This window comes from Callithrix jacchus, chromosome 4, assembly GCF_049354715.1.
Source record: "Callithrix jacchus isolate 240 chromosome 4, calJac240_pri, whole genome shotgun sequence".
NCBI lineage: Eukaryota > Metazoa > Chordata > Mammalia > Primates > Cebidae > Callithrix > Callithrix jacchus.
The window spans coordinates 81,089,753-81,111,203 of NC_133505.1; the positions used below are offsets into that span (position 1 = coordinate 81,089,753).

At 35.1% G+C, this 21,451-nt stretch overlaps 1 protein-coding gene and 1 pseudogene across 9 annotated transcripts in view; both read left to right on the forward strand.

Moving 5' to 3' along the window:
• Positions 1–21,451, forward strand: part of MYO6 (myosin VI) — a 162,626-nt gene that overhangs the window by 101,942 nt on the left and 39,233 nt on the right. For 7 of the 9 annotated variants that reach the window (XM_008994687.4, XM_078369587.1, XM_078369588.1 and 4 more), the window contains exons 12-20: positions 445–589; positions 2,396–2,553; positions 4,374–4,465; positions 6,061–6,133; positions 7,167–7,294; positions 10,779–10,874; positions 11,181–11,354; positions 14,613–14,651; positions 17,233–17,326. In XM_008994687.4, the coding sequence (XP_008992935.1) occupies positions 445–589; positions 2,396–2,553; positions 4,374–4,465; positions 6,061–6,133; positions 7,167–7,294; positions 10,779–10,874; positions 11,181–11,354; positions 14,613–14,651; positions 17,233–17,326 (999 nt within the window). Of the gene's footprint in view, positions 1–444; positions 590–2,395; positions 2,554–4,373; positions 4,466–6,060; positions 6,134–7,166; positions 7,295–10,778; positions 10,875–11,180; positions 11,355–11,679; positions 11,774–14,612; positions 14,652–17,232; positions 17,327–21,451 lie in introns of all 9 variants that reach the window. The other 2 variants (XR_013534335.1, XR_013534336.1) reach the window with 2 other exon arrangements.
• On the forward strand, positions 10,198–10,324 carry LOC118153401 (small nucleolar RNA U13; annotated as a pseudogene).

Sequence of the window (21,451 nt, forward strand, 5' to 3'; positions counted from 1 at the left end):
GTGTGAGCCACCGCCAAATTGATCTCTTAAGGTACCTTACAGCATTTGCACTAAAATTACTCCTTGAAATTTCTTGGAGTCATATGAAGTTTAATGATGAGATGCTACATTTCTCTAAAGAGTTAATACATTAAAAAATATTGTAATGTATCATTAGTGTAGTTTGATTACATGGTCATAAAAAATGAAACAGTGGCAGTTTAATATTGATGTGCTTAAAGGATTATACCATGAATTTCCCCAAAAGAGGGTCTTCTGTTGATCTTAGCAGTATGGGTGTTTGACAAGGATGGTGTAAAATGAGGTGGATTTAAGAGTTTACGAATAAGTGTTGCCTATTCTATAGTTTTATGTAAGTGAAGTATAATTCTAAGAAATGGGTCTTGAAAATCTGGTTTATATAATACTTACCTAGTAATTTCAATTAAAATGTATTTCCATTAGGGGGTTGTAATCTGAAGAATAAATCTGCTCAGTCTTTGGAATATTGTGCTGAATTGCTGGGTTTGGACCAAGATGATCTTCGAGTAAGTTTGACCACAAGAGTCATGCTAACAACAGCAGGGGGCACCAAAGGAACAGTTATAAAGTAAGTTTCTTAACTAATTGCTCTGCAAAAATTTTGCCTTGCAGTTTGTCAAGGAAAATTCTTTTTCTGAGAATACTGAAATTTAAAGTTGATCTTTATACACAATTCATTCTTTTCATTATGTTCTAAAACCTGTGCTTGATAAATCAAAATTCTGTGCATCTCAGTGTAGTAATCCACCATATAAATAACTGGAGTTTAACATAGCTCTTAAAGTTGTTCCTTGCTGATATTTGGAATTTATAAGGTAAGAGAGAGGTACACTTTTCTACAGCTGTGCAAATACAAGCTGATGATATAAATCAATATGTGGCAGTTTTAGGCAACAGATCATTTTTTAATTTTTCATGCAATTAATACATATTAAAACTTCTATTAAGCAAAACTCACTTTAGAAAAATACTCAGCAAATGACACTTCCTTTATGTTTAGGATTCTTTATTTGGAAGAAATTAAAAATGAGAAGAAATAAGGGCTTAACCAAGATTTTAAAAATCAGTAACCAAGAACTTCTAGATTGTACCTGGATGCTTGTGCACTTTTGTCTCCATGTCCTATATTTTATGTAGTTTGGTTTTGGTACTGTAGAATAAAATTGACATTCATCCTTGTCATTCTGAGGCACTGCAGGATCTCTCATTTGTGGAAGGAAAAAGTCAGATGAGCTCTAGTGACATACTTCAGAAAAATTTTCAACAAATTGAAACAAGCAGGAGTTTTTTTGAAAAAGCTTTTAGTCTCTCAGAAAATTTGCTGCCTCTTATTCTTTGGACAGTTTTAGCCAGGTGTGCTTAGCCTGATTCTTTGCTAAGCAAATTCAAAATTGTTCTTATGATAAAGAAAAACACTGGAAGACATTTGTAGAGCAGCACCTTACAGCCTACAGTTACTTGGTTCTTTAGAGCTGTCTCTGGGCCCAAGGGAAAGCCTACAAATGTGCAGCTGTTGTTCCTTCATTTCCCCATTTTCTCCTTTGTTCCAAAGCAGTTTGTTGTTGTTGTCATTTCCTTCTTTCAATCAATGCCATTCCAGAATCCAAATCAACTCTTTTATGTGTTCTATGAATAGGGTGTCCACATGAAATTCACTTTAAGAAAGGGTTTCATTGCAGAAAATATAAGTGAGAAATCACTGTTTAGAGAGGCTCAATTATCGGGCTGATCTGAGTGATTTATAAGTCTACTTCCAAATTTGACTTTTTTTTGGGGGGGTGCTCTCTTGGTATCCCATGCTTATCTTTAAGTGGCATTTAGCATGGTGTTTGGAAATTCTCTTCTGTGCCAGTCTCTCTTCATCAGACTATAGTTTTCTTGAGGTCAATGGCTGTGTGTCTGTATCTGCCACATTTAATACTCTTATACCATACAGTTAGTTTTATTAAATAGTAGAAGTGGACAGTTCAAATTTTAAGATGTAAATGTTTTATCCTAAACAATGTAAAGTTACCAAACTTCAAAGTTATACTGAATTAAACACTGTTTCCTTTGCATTTAAGGAAAGTCAAAAGGAAGGCTATTCCTTTAATAATTTTTTATGTATTTAGCATGTAAATTAGGGTCAAAATGATTTTTTAAGCCTCATTTTTTTAACCCGATAATAGACTTTTGATCTAATTTTAGGTAATTCTGTTAGTTCTCTTGTAGCAGTTTTCTACCTAGCCCCATTTATCTGTGCCAATTCTCACATGACTCTTGATAAATTTATTTTGTTCTTCACAGTGGGTATGTTTAGGTACATTCTTACTGTGGCATCATTTTCACACATAGTATCATAAAGAATTTTCACTGGTATAGTTTTCTCTTATAGGGTACCTCTGAAAGTGGAGCAAGCAAACAATGCTCGTGATGCTTTGGCAAAGACAGTGTATAGCCATCTTTTTGATCATGTGGTAAACAGAGTAAATCAGTGTTTTCCTTTTGAAACATCATACTATTTTATTGGAGTTCTAGATATTGCTGGTTTTGGTAAGTAGATTTTCTTTTGTGAATATATATTTGTTTCATATTTTTCACACATTAGGATTTATTCTTAAACCTTTTCTCCTTTGTAAAGCATTTTACTTGATGTATGTGTAATTATATGTCCACACTCAGATTTCATAATATGACTTAGACAGGGAGCTCTTTAAAGTTAAAGAGAAGAGAAAAGACTCGTGGGGATTAGGTTTGATGACACTAATGCTAAAATTAAAACATTGATTGAAACTGCTATAGTTAAGGATATCTCTGTACTCTAAAAGGAATACAGCTGAATAAAGGTAACCCTTGTGTGCTACTCTAATAAAGATAATACATTCACTAACTAAATTAAAAAAAAAGTCACTAAAACCATTGACAAATTTGCTAATTTGTAGAGCTGGGGATAGGTTGACCTAACTTATAGGACAACCTCATTACTATGTGTAGAAATTCATTGCTGTTGTTGTCAGCAGGTAGCTATTTCCAATTAATTTTCCATCAAATGAATAAGATATCAGGATAAGTAATTGAGAACAACTGTAGAGCAGTTCAACCAGAAATGAAATGGGTCATTGGCATGTGAATTCTGCTTTGCTGTGAATGACAAAAATAAAAAATCTTGAAGTATAAATCTAATAGGTTTTGTATTGGGCGTTACTGATGTGGGCATTTTTCTGGCTGTGAAGGAGTATTGTCTTCTGTGTGATTGTTTGTTTTTGCCAAAGGAATGTATGAGTGTTTACATTTGGGGAGGAATGGAGTTTTGCTTTTGATGTAATACATATTTTAAACTTTATAATTCTCTACCTTTTGTACAAAGGTAGAGAAATAGCCATCACTGACTTAAGATTTTACAATCCAGACTTTTTTTTTTTTACTATACCAGTTTTAGCATAGCATACACATACAAAGGATTACAAAATTGTAAAGCCAAGTGTATTTTAGACATCATGTAATATAATCTTTGAATTTTAGAAATGTATTAGTCTCCACAGCATTTTTGATAAGTAATTTTACAGATTATACAGAAAAAAATCTTCTAAAGCACTTGTATTTTAAGTCATTTTTTTGAGCTTAACTTAGATTGCTTTAATACCTGTGCTTTAGAAAATGTTTACTGGGTGCAGTGGCTCACGCCACTTTGGGAGGCTAAGGCCGGCAGATCACTTGAGGTCAGGAGTTTGAGACCAGCCTGGCTAACATGGTGAAACCCTGTCTCTACTAAATATACAAAAATTAGCTGGATGTGGTGGCACATATATGTAATTCCAGATATTTGGGAGGCCGAGGCACAAGAATCACTTGACCTGGAAGGGAAAATTGCAGTGAGCTGAGATTGTGCCACTGCATTCCAGCCTGGGTGGCAGGGAAACTGTTTCAAAAATAAATAAATAAAATAAAAAATTGTTGCAAGTGGCTTACATTTTATATATTTTAGTATATAAGATTTATCTCATTTGACAAACACCTTATTTGTCAGTTGAAGCAGGGTATTTTTAATACTTAATTTTAATGCCTAAAAAGTTTTGTCTTGAAATGAGTACATTTGGGAAGTACAGAACAAAAATATATATGTATGTTAAATATATGTCTATACATGTATACTTTGATGTATAGTATTTTAAACTTTATAATTCTCTACTTTTTGTTCAAAGTTAGAGAAATAGCCATCACTGTTTAATTTATATATAAACATACATATGTTTAGACATATATATTTAACCTAATTTTAAATTAGGCCATTATTACAATTACAGTTTAGTCTATGATACATTTATATGAAGTTGATGTCATAATGACTCTTGGTTCTGGTTTTATATTTTCAGAGTACTTTGAGCATAACAGTTTTGAACAATTTTGCATCAACTATTGCAATGAAAAACTTCAACAATTTTTTAATGAAAGGATTCTGAAGGAGGTAATTGCCATTATAACTTAAATTTAAGATCTGCCTTAAGCTATTTTAAATTTCAAGGAAGAGATATGCTGCAGTTACCCTGATTGGTGGGGATGGCTGGTGTATAACAGTAGGTGGCTCAGGGAATCTGGGAAGCCCAGCAGAGGCCCTGGGGCTCAGGTACATCAGAAGTGTTAATGGTTCAACTGAAGTTTAGGGACCTGATAAAACTCTTTCAGAAGTAAACATCTATTTTTACTAGTGACTTTTAATAGACTTGAAAGTTTCTTTTTATGATTTCGTTGTCTCTATTTCTTTTTTTTTTTTTAACGGAGTTTTGCTCTGTTGCCCAGGCTGGAGTACAGTGGTATGATCTCGGCTCACTGCAGCCTCCATCTCCTGGCTTCAAGCGATTCTCTTGCCTCAGCCTCCCCAGTAGCTGGGACCACAGGCACGCGCCACCGTGGCTGGCTAATTTTTATACTTTTGGTAGAGATGAGTTTCACTGTGTTGGCCAGGCTGGTCTTAAACTCGTTACCTCAGGTGAGCTACCCTCCTCAGCCTCTCAAAGTGCTGGGATTATAGGCATGAGCCACGGCACCCAACCACACCTCCCTCAAGTCTCTCTGCTTCTGCCTACTCTGCTGCCTGCTCACCTTTTCTCTCTGTCTGGCAGCAAAGCCACCAAGTCAGGAGATTTGATGCAGCCATTGTCCTGGAGTGCCTCTGGGCAGTACTTTCCTTGTCATGCCCCTGTGGACTGTCAGCTGCCTGTACTGTATCTGGGCTGACATGTGCAATATTTTATTCCTATCCCATCTGTCTTTTCCCACATTTTTACTGTTTTTTTGGACTTCCCAGCACATTCTAGTTTTTGTACATTTTACTTACATGGTATATAGTTAAATGAATTCTGGCATAAACAAAAGGTAAAATAAGTACTTACCAGTAAGATAATTTCTCTGAAAAGTTTTATCCAGTCACATTAGTTCTATTACCATGTGAAGTTTTACCTGCATGCCTCTAATTTAACATAAGCTAATGCTTCCCTTCTACACCAATGTACCAAAAAACTATTGAGAAACTGTATGAATATCCTTTAAAGTAAATGTGAATTTCAAATGAGAGGTGTTAAAGCGGACAGTGTCTTCTAGAATGTTGGAAATCTTTTCTAGTATCTTTCATGGAAGGAAATGTTTAAACTTTCAGGAAACAGTGTTAAAACATATTTACTTAAGCTCATTGCATAGTTTACGCATCTAGATAAAAACCCTTTAAAAATTTAAGAAGATAGAAGACTTATATTGGAGGACTCAACTTTGATCATGTATTGTTCTTCTAAATTAAACTAACTTTCCCCAAGTGATGTATGCCTCATATATATAATATATCAGGAATTAGAGCCCATTTGCAGTTAATTGTTATTTCCTTGCTTTTAGTAACTGTCCGCTAATGCCCGAAATCTGTTATGTCTTTGGAAAACCATTTAAGGCTATACTAGTTTGTATAAACCCTTGCATTCTAATTAATAAATGTCATGTTCAGAAACAGCACAAAATTCATTTCATTATTGCTCAGTATTTCCATATCTGTGATTATAATTATTTTATTTTTAGGAACAAGAACTCTATCAAAAAGAAGGTTTAGGTGTTAATGAAGTACATTATGTGGATAATCAGGACTGTATAGGTATGTGTTTATTAACTCCACTTTTGAAAACTATGGGAAGATGGAGTGTGTTTACTAGCGACTTGGAACTGGTATTTGAGAGAAGGTTACATACTTCTTTGTTGCTGCTTGGAAGTCATATTTTCCTACCAAGGCATCAAATATATCTTTGTTGGAAGTTTTCTATAATCTTTTCTATTTTTTTTGAAGGATGTTTTCCTTCATAAATAGTTAACATGTAAATTGGTTAAGAGGGAAACTTCATTGCCTAGTCAGCAAAGAGATTTATCATTCACCTGTGGAAGTCCACTGTTAGGCCAGACCCCAGGCAAGTTTGTCAGGGTTTGCCCTGCTTTTCTGTGATTCTTCTGGTTCTCCTGACCTCTGTGCATTGACAGCACCCTCCAACTGGTTGTGAGTTGGCTTCATGTGTCACAGCCAGATAATACTGTGCAGCAGGAAAATAGAGGCTCTGCTTTCATATTAGTGGTAAAGAAAACTTTCCCTGTAGCACCCCAGCCAGCTTTCAATCAATAATTCTTATATATTGTATTCAAGCAGTTTACATTTTATGGTTAGTTTGGACAGGCAGGAAATTCAAACTATGAATAGAAGGAGGGTAAAAATGTGTTTTTACTGACAGATTTTGTTTGAAAGCATTTACATCAGTTTCTAAGAGTATTATTAAAAAGCTGTGCATGCAGAAGTTTCTTCAGTTTTACTTTACTTGGAATATAGGAATCATTTGGAAAAGGAGAAATTTCCATCTTCTTATTCTGTTTTCCTGGTTTACAGATGGAATACTTATTATAATCAGTTGCTTTCTTTATCTAGTAGTTTTTCTAAAATCTATATTAGATACATGCTGTTACTTTTTAATAAATGACCAGATTTGAAATAAAAATCTGTCTGCTCTGTATAGCTTTTGAGAGAGCACATATAATCATGGGCTGTGTTGTTTCGATCAGTCCTTGAAATCTGTGATCAGTGAATTGTTAACATGTCTTTAAAATGTTATGTTTTTACACTATTGTGTTTCCATTTTTTGAAATAGATTTAATTGAAGCCAAATTAGTGGGAATACTGGATATTTTGGATGAAGAAAATCGCCTTCCCCAGCCAAGTGATCAACACTTTACATCTGCAGTTCACCAAAAGCACAAGGATCATTTCAGACTCACTGTGAGTTTGGGATTCTGAAATTGAGACACTGGTGGGATGAGACATTGTTAAAAAGATGCATTAGCTATTAGATATTATTAGAGAATTAGAATAAAAATAATGGAGGCTGTAGAGCAACTATATTGTATCCAGCACAGTATATTCCTTAGATGGGTATTTAATTTATATTTGATTTTTATGTAATCAAGGGACCTTTTCTCTGATGAAAAGTACATTTCACCTGTCTAATATGTATGGTGTGCCTGTAGTCTGTGTTACTAGGGAGACTGAGGTAGGAAGATAGCTTGAGCCTGGGAGTTGAGGCTACAGTGAGTTGTTAGCACACCATTGCACTCCAGCCTGGACAACAGAGCCAAATCCTGTGTCAAAAATTAAAAGTATGGTGAGAATGATCTGCTGTCTTCATGGTCTCCCTTCTGAGCTAAGTGGCTATCAGTTGCTTTGTTTGGTATCATGTGACCTTGATCACATTCCAGGAGTTGGCAGTTAGAGTCACAGCCTCCATCTTTGTGCTCATTTGTAAGACCAGCAGTGAAGACTGTAGCTTAGAACTCTTGATTGGTGCAGGCAATACATATTAGATAATGATTAGCCAATTCATTTTGATCCTCTTTCCTAGGGAGTTTTGAGTGGAAAATACACTCAGATAGGGAAGTTGAATCTGAAGCAATAGAGAGATTAGGTGGGGTAAAGAGAAAAGCAGACACAGACAGTAGTAGAAATAAATGAGAGGTGCATTTTAAAAGGTCCAGAAGACCTGGTTTCTGAACATGGTTAGGTCCTAGAGCTGTGTTTGAGTAGTTGTGGCAATGGAAAGTAGAGCCATTCTCCATGAGGGTGGCCTGTGTGGCTATCGAGATGTTTCCTGTGTTCACCTCTTCTGAGCTTGTCTTTTCATTCAGCCATCATCACCTGAGATAATAAAAGCACAGCTTCATCCTTGTGCCCAGAAAGATCCTGGCTAGCACAGAGAATATGCTAGCCACGCAAGTGGATGTCAGTTTCAACTGCAAAGCTAGGTGCTGCAGCATCTTATAGATAACAACATTAACAACAACAACAGACCAGGAGTGTGAGAAAGAAAAGCTGCTGAGAGTTGCTTAGTGGAATTATGGAACTAATAGGCAGAAGCCTCCCAAACTGTATACTATTTTGATATGGTAACATAGTATAATGATTATTGCTTTGAAAAATCCAGAAACTTAAGTGAATGGTAACAAGTAGTTTTGTTTCCATTCATCATTAACAAAACTTGTGGTAAATATGTTAAATCGATTTACCTGAAAGGCTGATATAATTGTGTTAACTTTCTCTAGGGACTAAAATCTCACAACCACCTGCTCCATTGATTTGCAATTCTTCTGTATCCCTAAATATTTCTTGTAATGTGGATCCTATTTTTGTTACTTTATTGGAAATAGAAATAAAACAATATGTATTCTTAACAAAACTTTTGCTAAAATAGAAGATGTGTATCAATCCTATTCATTTATAGCTCGCTGGTCTTTGTTATGACCAGCCTGTGGATGCAATTCCTTTACCAGGAGTTTGCAGTTAGAGTCACAAGCAGGTGACTTACCAGAGGTACTGAATGCTAGTCAGCAGAATTTTTACGAGGGTCTCAGAGGCATGTAACTTAAAGGACAGTAAACTGAAGTATCAGGAATGGGCCTTGGCTGCTTTTCTCAACCAAGAACAAGAGTAAAGCAGTAAATCCTAATTTATATAGATTATTCCTTTTGTTCTATTTTTTGAAAATAAATAAAAGAATCATTTATTGAACTCTTAGATGTGGCAGGCACTATTCTAATGTCACTTGAATCATTTTATTTAATCCTGTTAGATCCGTATGCTACAGATGAGGAGATATACAAGGAAAGGTGAAGTGACATGCCTAATACTGCATTTAAAGAAGTGTTACATTGGGAGTCAGGCGAGGAGGCACTTTGGCTGCAAAGCTGGCACTCTGACTTGTCCTGGTGTATTGCCTTACACAGGGAAGAATCTCTCTGTCTGCTACCTCTTCTTGAGCAAGCCTCTAAGGTCCCCAAGTCAGTTTTCTCAATTTTATTTCATTTTTTTAGATTTTTATTTTTCTGTTTTTCATAGAGAAAGAGTTTCGCTGTGTTGCCCAGCTGGTTTTGAACTCCTGAGCTCAAGCGACCCACCTGCCTCAGCCTTCCAAAGTGCTGGAATTACAGGCGTGAGCCATTGTGCTTGGCCAGTACTAACTGGGCCTGACCCTGCTTAGCTTCTGAGATCAGACAAGATCAGGCACATTTAGGGTAGTATGGCAGTAGACTCTCAATTTTAAATGATGTTAACTTTTTTTTTTTTTTTTGAGACAGGGTCTAGCTCTGTTGCTCTGGATGGAGTGCACTGGGCTCACTGCAAACTCTGCCTCCTGGGCTCAAATCATTCTCCTGCCTAGGTAGCTGGGACTACAGGCCTGCTCCACCATGCCTGGCTAATTGTGTATATTTTTTATAGAGATGGGGTTTTGCCTTGATGCCCAGGCTGATCTCAAACTCTAGAGCTCAAGCAATCCACCTGCCTCAGACTCCCAAAGTGCTGGAAGTGTAAGCGTGAACCACTGCACCCAGCCCATCATTTTTCTTAACCTTATGTTATTTCAAGGGTCAAATAAGATTTTGTAAGTGAAAACATTTTAGAATATTTAAATATACAAATATGAGATATTATAATTAAATAGTACAACCCTAAAATGATTTTGTTTTCTTGAAATAGATTCAGGCTCCTTGTGTAAATATGTTAGGAATCATTATTTGCAACAGTAGGAGAGTCCCTGTGCTGATTTCAGGTGTTTCTTTGCCTGGCTGCACATGGGAATCATTTGATGTAAATCGTATGAGCGTTGGGATGTTTGGAAGTTCTCCAGGTTGATCCTTTTGTAGTTTATAAGCCCAATGATTGGATTTTCATGCTCATGTGTGAGATATTCGTCCCTCAACCTTGTGAGATATTCCTTCCTCAATCTTGTTAATATGTTGACACATTACCCATCTGACATAAAAGACATAGATAGATTTTAAAAAGTTCTCCAGGTAATTCTAATAGAGCACCAAAGTTGAGAACCACTGATTTAGAAATAGGTGGTTAACTTTATAAAATACCAACTGTGTTTTGCATATGCTTTCAAGTTGTATTTTTTTTGGGGTCTCTCTCCCTCTCTGTCTCTGTCTCTTTGTCTCTGTCTCTCTCTTCCTCCTTCTGTGTGTGTGTGTGTGTGTGTGTGTGTGTGTGTGTGTGTGTCTTACACCTATTTTCTTTCCTAAGAGTTTATAACAAATATTTGCTAGATTTTACTGTTACTTTAAGGCATACAAGATACATAAAAAGCAGTATAATTGTGAAAAGTGTGAAAATTTGCTGTTTAAGTGTTTTACATCAGTTGTTTTCTAAAGAATGATTATGTAATGTATTTTTGATCATTTAATAACTTCATGTATGTATTGTTTTTCAGATTCCTAGAAAATCTAAGCTGGCCATTCATAGGAATATCAGAGATGACGAAGGCTTCATTATCAGGCATTTTGCAGGGGCCGTGTGCTATGAAACAGTGAGTGTAACTTTTACAGGAGAAAAACATTTCATGTTGAAGCTGCACTGTATGGTATAACTTCTAGCCACATGAGGTTGATTATTTTTTCACGTGATTTTTTAAATTAAGTGAAATTAAAAATTCAGTTCTTCAGTACACTAACCACACTTCGAGTGCTCAGTATCCACGTTGATTAGTGATGACTGCATTGAACAGTGCAGATACGGAACATTTTTGACATCACAAACTTCCTTTGGAAAGAGCCATGTTAAGTGATGTTATCACAAGATGGACAGAAACATTCCTGTTTAATTTATTTTTCAGACCCAGTTTGTGGAGAAAAATAATGATGCTTTACATATGTCTCTTGAATCCTTAATATGTGAATCCAGAGATAAGTTTATACGGGAATTATTTGAATCATCCACAAATAACAACAAAGATACTAAACAAAAAGCGGGAAAACTAAGCTTCATCAGTGTGGGAAACAAGTTTAAGGTATACATGTTATTTAAATTTTTTTTTACTATGTTTAAAATGAAGTTACTGTTTTATATTCTAAAGTGGATAATGTAGATCACTGTCAGAAATCTCACAGTGAAGTTCAAGAACAGACCCTGCATTGTTGATATTTGTATGTGAAATATCATAATGTAGGCCTAGTAATTGAACATACAGAAATGCTTGTAATTTTCTGAATGTGTTCATTCTTGGTTCTTAACATACCTGATTGCTTCTCCTAATGTTCTTGCTTCTGCATACTGTCTGGTTGACCTTCAAACCTTCTCTTTCCCATGTGTTTTCTGTTTCCTTCCTCATTCAGCAGTTTTGTTTTAGCTGGAGTAGTCCAGCTCGGGATGGCTAGAGAGGACTAGTTGAGTTGAGAGAGGAAAAGCAGGCACAGCCAGGGGCTTCAGGTAAATGATCACCTTCATGGACTCCTATTTATAAAGTGGCTGCCATGTTAAAAAGAGCCCATCTCAAGTTAATGATTCAGTTTGTAATTCATTTTCAATGTGTTTTCTCTCACAGTGGCATTTTGGGTGCGCATATTACACTAAAATTTGATTAAAGCTTTTAATAACTTCTGTTAAAGATAAGCACTTAGGTGTGGCAAACTTTTCAAATTGCTTATTTAACATGGAAGAATATTTCATATGTTATATTAATTTTGGATCAGGAATTTATTCTCCAGGGTCTGACAAGGAATGGCATAAGGTTTGTCTTAGAAACAGAACACTACTAATCGGTTCTAGTTGTTGAGTAGTTAGTGTAGAAAAAATAATGTTAAAATTTGTGATGTTATGAGTTTAATGAATGACAAACTATAATATGTAGAACAAAAAAAAGTGTGAATTAATTTCTCTCTTATATAATTCCACAAAGTATTGTTATATTTACATATATATTTACAAAGTATTATTGTTATATATAGTTACATATTTACATTTACATAAAGCAAAACAATATATTTGCCTTTCATTATATGTACTTTAAATATTTAAAATAATGTAATGAGGAAAAAGATTTAAGTTTCAGAATATTATGATACTGATAGTATAAGCCTCCTCAAATTTATTTTGGATTGAAATAGGCTCTAACTAAATTGATAAAATTACGTTTATAAGAACTATTTTTTTTTAAAGCTTAAACATAAATATAGGGAAAAACTCATAATACATTTTTAGGTAACTGAATAAAGCCTTGAATTTTGTTGTAAGTTACATTAATTATGAGTTCCTGATTCTCTCAGTGAGCAATCTTTTTGTTCTTATTTGAATATACTTCTATTTCTGAATAGACATTTGATAGCAGATGAGTTTAAAAATAGTATATTTGCCTATATGAAATGGATGTCACTACGTATATTCCCATTCTAATATTATCATAGTATTACTGATAAGAACATACTTAAAATTTTAGATAGTATAAATAAAAACATAAACCTTCCTAACAGTTTTCTTTGGATTACATAACTTTTTTATGTTGAGCCTTGAAACTTCTTATAATTGCTTATATTTAATACAATGTAGTTTTTACATTAAGCCACTGAAAGTTATAGCTGAGTTATACTAATAATAAAATATTTAACATTTTTCTCTGAGATACTTTGAAATGAAATATTAATGGATTCTTAATTTTAAATATAGTAGAATAGCACATTAAATTAAAATGAAGTATGTAAGGCAATAAACACAAAACAGGCTATCATATACAGTAATATTTCAGTTATCCAACGTCACTGGAAACCAGAAATTTTCTACTGGAAAATGCCCTTTTCAGGTTATTGAAACATAAACCCTCCACTGTTAGTGTTTTAGAAAAAGTCATCCTATAAGAATATTTGTATCCTTTCATGTAAAAATAAAATAGAAATGAAGCATGAGTTGCCTGAGGTTTTTACTCTTAAGCCATATCTTGACTGTTCTTTGATAGTTGACTTTGTTCCCTCTTAGCTGCTAAAAGTTTATTTTGATGCTTCTGTTCTTCTGACTTCATCTCCATTTTTTTTGGAGAATACTGAGCTTAGTCTGGGGATGAAGGAGTCTGGACTTTGTGAAAGTTATTTCCTTTCCAAATTAGTCACTTTTATACTTTTCAGGCATGGTGGTCCAGATTGATTAAGGTTGTCAGAACTCTGTCAACTAGATAAGTGAGATACAACTCTATTTTTTTAATTCAATGAGAAAACCATTTCATTTTAATAACTTAAGCCTCTCAGTGTATGTGATATATACTGTTGTAGTATCACTCATAGGAAAATAAAATTTGGTGTCAGGCTGATGTTGGAGTCACGACGGCCATTATTAGCTCTATAATCTCGGGCAAGTTATTTATTTTCTTGGACCTCAATGCTTTCACCTGTAAAATGAGGTCCTTAGTTAGGATTGTTGTGTTCTATCCTTAATTAGATTAAACATAATAATGCCTGTGAAAAGCTTTGAGCAGTGTCTGACTCAAAATGGCATTCAGTAAACTATACTTATCATCAATTAAGTATAGCTATGATTAATACAATATGTTAGTTTAAAAATTAACATCTTAGTTTGTCTTTTGTAAGTAGTGTAAGTATCTCAGTATAAAATCCAGGTAGAAAAATTTTACATAATTAACTTACTTTGCAGAGTAGGAAGACAAATAAATGATTTTGATACACTGAACCACTGTACATTAAAATCAATGTTATAAAAACAAGAAAGCATAGTAAGATGAAGTGTTCATCGTCATTTTTTTTTTTGAGAAAATCATCCAGGTGTTTAAAAATAATTGAAATTAAAATGTTTTAAAGAGTTAAAGAGGATTTCTATAGCTAGGCAGGACAATCTGGTTTATGCTAAGTATTCCATAAAACAATCCTAATATATATCTTCATTCTTGATGTGTGTGACACAAACTACAGTTTGCCACATTCAAATACTGTGCTATTGAGTCTTATTAAATGCATCCTCAGTATTTTTGTTTACTTCCTTCATTGCCTGTACATCTGCAAGTATGTGTGTATGTTGTTTAATACTGCTGATTTTCAGTCTTAATTATACGACTTCTGTGTAAGTTATTGTCCTTGCATTACATTAGCCATTTTGCATGATGTTGTCTGTTAAAGACATTGTGTACAGGAGGTTGTTGAACTGGAATGTGTTGTATTTGGATGTTATTGCATGTTATTTTATTCCAATACTGGAAAGCTAATATTAACTCAGGATGCTGTGTACTTTGGCTTTTTGAAATAATAAACTGATTTCCTTTCTTTCACAGACACAGTTAAATTTGCTTCTGGATAAACTTCGAAGTACTGTGAGTACAACTAAAAAGAAAACAGGTTGTGTTTTTAATGGGCATCTAAAACTATTAGTAATTATGCAAGTAGGCATAGTAACCCTGTACTAATTAAAAATAAATTTTAAACTAAGTTCCCTTATTTTAAGAAATTATTTTTAAAAATGGTTATCATTTTCATTAGGTTTTTTATGAAGAAACATCAAATATGTATGTGAAGTCAGATTATTTTATGAATATATAGAATTTTTGGCTATTTAAAAATTAAAGGATTATCTGATAGTTTCAGGAAGGTGAAAATAGTAATTGAAGAGAAGAACTTTTTTTTTTTTTAGGATTAAAGATTAGGCATGTAATTCAGTATCATTTTATTACTCTTACAGTAACATTTTCCAGACATGGCAATGTTGATGTGGAAAAAAATGGAAAAAATATTTTTGTGCCCCATTATAGAGGGACAATTTATTAGAAGCCTGTTTTTTAACTATACATTTTAGTGATTCTTTTAGTAATTATTTTTTTTCGATTTTCTTAAGAAAAACAACATAGAAATTTACTATGTGGTTTATATAAATAAAGCATGATTCCAAAGTAAAACTTACTTTTTACACAAATCCACAGAACTTGAGATTTTGTTTTTGTTTTTGAGACAAGGTTTCATTCTCTTTCCCAGACAGGAGTGCAGTGGCACAATCACAACTCACTGTAACTTCTGCTTCTCAGGTTCAACTGGTCCTCCCACTTCAGCCTCCCATGTAGCTGGGACTACGGTCATGCACCACCATGGCTGGCTAATTTTCGTATTTTTTGTAGATATGAGGTTATGCCATGTTTCCCAGGCTGGTCTTGAAATTCTGGACTCATTGATCTGCCCGACTTGATCTCCCAAAGTCCTGTCATTTCAGGCATGAGCCATAGCACCTAGTTAGAACCTGTGTATGCATCTTTTTCAAATAGTCATTTTGAGTAGCCAGACATTTATTTTGTCAGTGTTACTGTTGCCTAACTTACTGTTAAATTTATTTTTGGAACCATTAAAAATCTTTTAAATATTCTTGTTGGCTGCAAATATGTATCTCTTAAGGCCATGTATCTTTTAAAACCAAGTCTGATGAAGATAGTATTTTATTTTTATTTCTTAGATAGGGTGCTGCCCCAAAATTATGAGATTACTTGTGATTTATAGAACAAAAAAATTTCTAAAATGTGTTCTGAAAGTATTTGTGGACTGGGTGCAGAGGCTCACGCTTGTTATCCCTAGCACTTTGGGGAGGCCAAGGTAGATGGAACACTTGAGGTCAGGAGTTTGAGACTAGCCTGGCTAATATGGTGGCATCCCATCTCTACTAAAAAATACAAAAATTAGCTGGGTGTGGTGGAGCACGCTTGTAATTCAGCTACTTGGGAGGCTGAGGCAGAAGAATTACTTAAACCCAGGAGATGGAGGTTGCAGTGAGCCAAAATCATGCCACTGCACTCCAGCCTGGATGACAGAACGAGACCTCGTCTCAAAGATAAAAATTAAAAACAAAAAATGAATAAATAAATAAAAGTGTTGGTGGTCAGCATCATTGTTGAAATAATTATTCAGTTTTACAAGGTCACTACTTGGAAGAGAAACAGTTATTTGGATGTCTAATTATTAGCTTTAGAATTCAACAGTACATTTCATTATATACGTAATCAGTATTCTTTCTACCTCATTCAGCATATTTTGATAATTGATTCCAAAAGAATGCCTTTAAGCTTTAAAAAATATTGTTTAACAAACAAAATGTTAAAATTTGCAACAGTGCAGCTTAGGGACCTACTGTGTATTTTTGAAATAGAATGATTGAGAATATTGTTCTGTTTTGTTTTACACTTTGGCCTAAAGTCTTAAGGGGCATAATTTTATTTACTCCTTTTGTCATAGGGAAATTTTCTTATCATAGAAATACGGCATATATAAATACATTTAAATATAGAATAAAATCATGTGTTTCAGCCTGCAAAATGTATTGTTTAAATGTGTTAAACAATTAAATGTGTTAAACTTTACAGTGAAAGACTTTTCTTTTTATAGTTTTTGACATTCGAATCTAAAATGTAATATTTTTGTAGTATTAATTAATAATGCAAAAAATTATTGTAAACTTTAAAGCAGAAAAAGTATGCTTATAAAATTTTGAGTTCTTTTTTTTTTTTTTTGAGATGAAGTCTTGCTCTGCCACCTAGACTGGAGTACAGTGATCTCAACTCACTGCAACCTCCACCTCCAGTGTTCAAGCAATTCTCCTAACCCAGTCTCCCGAGTAGCTGAGATTACAGGCGCCTGCCACCACCCCTGGCTCATTTTTGTATTTTTATTAGAGACAGGGTTTCACCATGTTGGCCAGGCTGGGCTTGAACTCTTGACCTCATGCGATTGGTTCACCTCAGCCTCCCAAAGTGCTGGGATTACAGGCGTGAGCCACTGCGCCCAACCTTGAGTTCTTTAGTAATTACTTTTACAGGTTCATGTGTTTATGTTAATATGCTTTGAAAGTTGCAGGTATTCATAGAAACAAAAATGAGGATGCTACATGTATTGTAACGGAAAGTACCTTTATTTTTCTAGGGCGCGAGCTTTATTCGTTGCATCAAACCTAATTTAAAGATGACAAGCCACCACTTTGAAGGTGCTCAAATTCTGTCTCAGCTTCAGTGTTCAGGTATTTTCATAATCTGTGTCAGTGTGTGTTAGTATTGATAGCTCAAATACAATTTAATAGGTTCAGTATTTTCAAATAATTCACCATTATCTTGATTATTTTACAGTGCAATAAAATTTTCATCTTACATTTTTTTTAATTATAAGAAAAGTATAGAGCCACATGTGGTGGTGCCTCACAAATCTGGATCTACCCTTTACCTCTCTCACAGAACTGTAGCTACTTGATGAATGTAATTCTGTTCTTTCTTCTTGTCTGCACAGGGTTGGTAGACAAGACAGGCTGGCACCAGTCAAATTTATCATCACTGATCTTTAAAGTGCTCTCAAACCTGTCCTGCCAGGTTTTCCTGGTCAGCATGTTTTGTTTCTCAGTGGAGACTGGTCAGACCCTGCTTTCCTCAAGTCTCTGCACCTGTGCCAGCAGATGGGCTTACCTCTTTATTAAAAATCCTGAAGCTTCACCTGTCTGCTACCAAGCAGTTCTGCCTACCACTTAACCTTTCCTCCTGTTAGGAAAGCATGGGTTGCCTCGCTTCCTGGTTGAGGCTTATAGTTTCTTGGAAGCCATCTCTTCCTACTTTTTCATGAATCTTCAGCATTGTTTATGTTTGTCAAACTATTCTTTTGAGATGGATCTTTCCCATTAACATTTAAACTTGCTGAAATCTCATCTCCCACATTCCCTTACAGCTAACCTCCTCTTCCTTACTGTTTTTCTCCAGTTCCTTTTCTCTCCAAGAATAGATTATTCTTGCTTTCTCAGTTTCATGCGTTCCACTTACTCTTTAACCCCAGGATAATTCAGCTTCTACCTTGAGAAGGTCACCAGTGATTGCCTTGATTCTGAAGCGCATGTCCCTTTTGCAGTCCGTATTTTAATGGACTTCATAGCCACATTTGACTTTGGCCAACCCTTTTAACATTTCCTTTTCTTGGTTCCTGACACGGTGTATGCCCCTGCTTTTCTTTTCAATTCTCTGACCATTCCTGATTTCTCTGCAGGTCATTTTCTTCTATCTGGATACTTGTTACCATTTTCAAGATTCAGATTAGGCCTGTTTTTCTTCTCATTCTGTGTCAGTACTGTCGAGAAGACGTTTATGTGATAATGAAGATATTCTGTATCTGTCAATTTAGTAGCCACGAGACACATTTGACTCCTAAGTACTTGAAATGTGGCTAAGTGTGACTTAGTTACTAAATTTTAAATTTAAATTAAAAATTTTTTTTTTTTGATGGCGCAGGGACAGGGTTTACTCTGTTACCCAAGCTGGAGTGCAGTGGCACAGTCATGACTCACTGCAGCCTCAACCTCCCAGGCTCAAGTGATCCTTCTCTCTCAGCCTCAAGGAGCTGGAACTATAGGCATGTGCCACCATGTCCAGCTCATTAAAAAAATATTTTTATAGGGACAGGATCTCATTATGTTGCCCAGGCTCAAACTCTTGGGCTCAAGTGGTCTTCCTTCCTCAGCCTCCCAAAATGATGAGATTATAGGTGTGAGCCTTAATTTTATGTTTTAAAAACTTAAATTTAAGCAGTCTTATGTGCTGCTATAGAGCATGTGGCTAGTGATTGCCAAGTTGAACAGCACAAATGTATATTCCTTTAGATAGGCTCCCCAGTCCTGCTGATGTAACCTCCTAAACAGTGTGTCCTGATAGTCTCTAATCTAAGCTGACACCATTTTTTACCTGGATTTTTGCTGTGGCTTCCTAAGTATTCTCCTATCTCCAGTCTGTTTTTCATGTGCATCCAGAATTATCACTCCACAACTCATCTCTAATCATCATGTCCTTCTGCTGCTTAAAATGCTCTAATGGCTTCAGACTAGTATTAGGGTGAAGAGGTCTCAAAGAGCCTGGCCCGTGTGTCCCTAGCTTCATTTCTTTCTACTCTCTCACTCCCTTCTGTCCTCCCGCCACCCTGACTTTATGCTGTGTGTTTCCTCCCAGCACAGGGACTGTGCACATGCTACCTCCTCTGTTTGGGATGTTCTTGCCACACCTTTTCATTTATCTTTCACATCTCAGCTTGATCATCACTTCCTATGAAAGCCTTTCTTGATATTCCTAACTTGGAGAGGAGCCTGAGTTTGGGGTGCTGAGCTCAGGTGCTTTTATTTCACAGTTGTAGTTACACATTTTATACATATTTGTATAATTATTTAGTTTTTCCGTCCTTTAATCTGTAAGCCCCATGAGGAAAGAACTGCATCTGTTTTGGATTAAACATACATTCCTGCTTCCCTGGCATATACTACACTCAGTAAATATTTGTTAAATAGAATGCACGGTGTAGAAAATACGGAGATTTATTTGTGACTAATTCTAGCAAATACTGGAAAATTAAATAATTCATGTCTGCTGTATTCCTCCATATAGTAGGGATGTATTTTTGTAATAGTTTCCTCAAGGTGATTTTTTTTTCCCATTTGAATCCTTCTTTAGGATTTGTTTGGTGTAATATAATAATTCATTTATTTCCTAAGTGAGACCTAGTGTCCTGGCAACTTGCATGTGTTTAGATTTAGCTATATATGCTATTAGATTAGTGGAGAGAGTATGGGCTACTGATGAATCCTTTACCTAGGATTCCTCTTTCAATAAGCAGTATATTTCAACATCTTAAGACATGTCACTTTAACAGATAATGCCAATTCATTATACTTTGATTTTTTTTAAATACCAATAATAGATATCATAATAGTAATTTGTTTCAGTCATGTAGCTAGGTGATGAGAAAATGAAAAAATTAAGAAGTTCTAGAAATAAAAATACTTATGAAGCTTTCTAAAATAATAAAGATATTTAAACTTTGGATTGTACTTGACCCTTCCATTTTTCTTTTTTTTTTTTTTTTTTAATTTTTTATTGGATTATAGGTTTTGGGGTACATGAGCAGAGCATGACCCTTCCATTTTTATTTTAAAGAGAATTAATAAATTTAAGTCATCTTTTATCAAAATTACTCTTCTCTTTCTTTCTTTCTTTCTTTTTTTTTTTTTTTTGGAGACAGAGTCTCACTCTGTCACCCAGGTTGGAGTACAATGGTGCAATCTTGGCACACTGCATCCTTTGCCTCCTGGGTTGAAGTGATTCTCCTGCCTCAAGTAGCTGGGATTACAGGCACCCACCACCACACCTGGCTAATTCTTGTATTTTTAGCAGAGATTGGGTTTCACCATGTTGGCCAGGCTGGTCTCGAACTCCTGACCTCAAGTAATCTGTCTGCCTCGACCTCCCAAAGTTCTGGGATTACAGGTGTGAGCCACTATGCCCGCCCTAAAATTACTATCTTCTAATTGGTAAACACCAGGGCAAAGTAGGGGAAGGTGAGAGAAGACAAGTTTTCTTTTTCTGTAACCTTGGGACTGTGCTGCCTGTCTTGTGGCAAAGAGGAGTTGTGAGTATAAGCAGCCAGCTCTCCACCAAAAAGCTGCTAACCAAACTCCCAAGAGTAAAAGCCAGGACATGGAAATGTGTAGAAGGCAGAGTATTCGCCTTAGTGATTTAAAAAAAAAAATTTAGGCTCCAAAACATCTTAAGAGTAAACTAACTTCAAGTGCTGAGAAAGCAGTTGTAGGCTTTGTAATTTGCTAAGCACCATGAAATTCTTAATGAACTGTGAGCAAGTTTATAGTTTGGAACTACAGGGCAAGCCAAGAAACTTAGATGCGTACATTTCCGAAGGTATTTGTCTGATTCAAATGGCCAAAAACTGTGATGATACTAACCAAACTTTACTTTTCTTTCTCCAAGCAGAGCCTAGAGCTAAATCTAGTTCTGGAGATTTTTTTCCCCCATAGGAATGATTGCTTTTATGTGTTTCATTAATTCATGTAAAAAATTCACAGTAACAAATTAAGAAGTACAGAATAATATAAGTAGCAAGGAATCTCAGTTCTTAGGGGTGACCACTTAACTCTATGTCTTGAATATATTTTTTTTATACTGGTTAGATTAAGCTCTGCTCTATTCTTTTAAATTAATGTTATATCCCATCATATGACTGCAACATAATTTAATCAATTGATATTTTAGTTCTTTCTGTTTATTTTTCCTGTTACCAACAGTGATCCAGAGGACATCTGGACATTGTCCATGTGCATATCTTTGCCCGC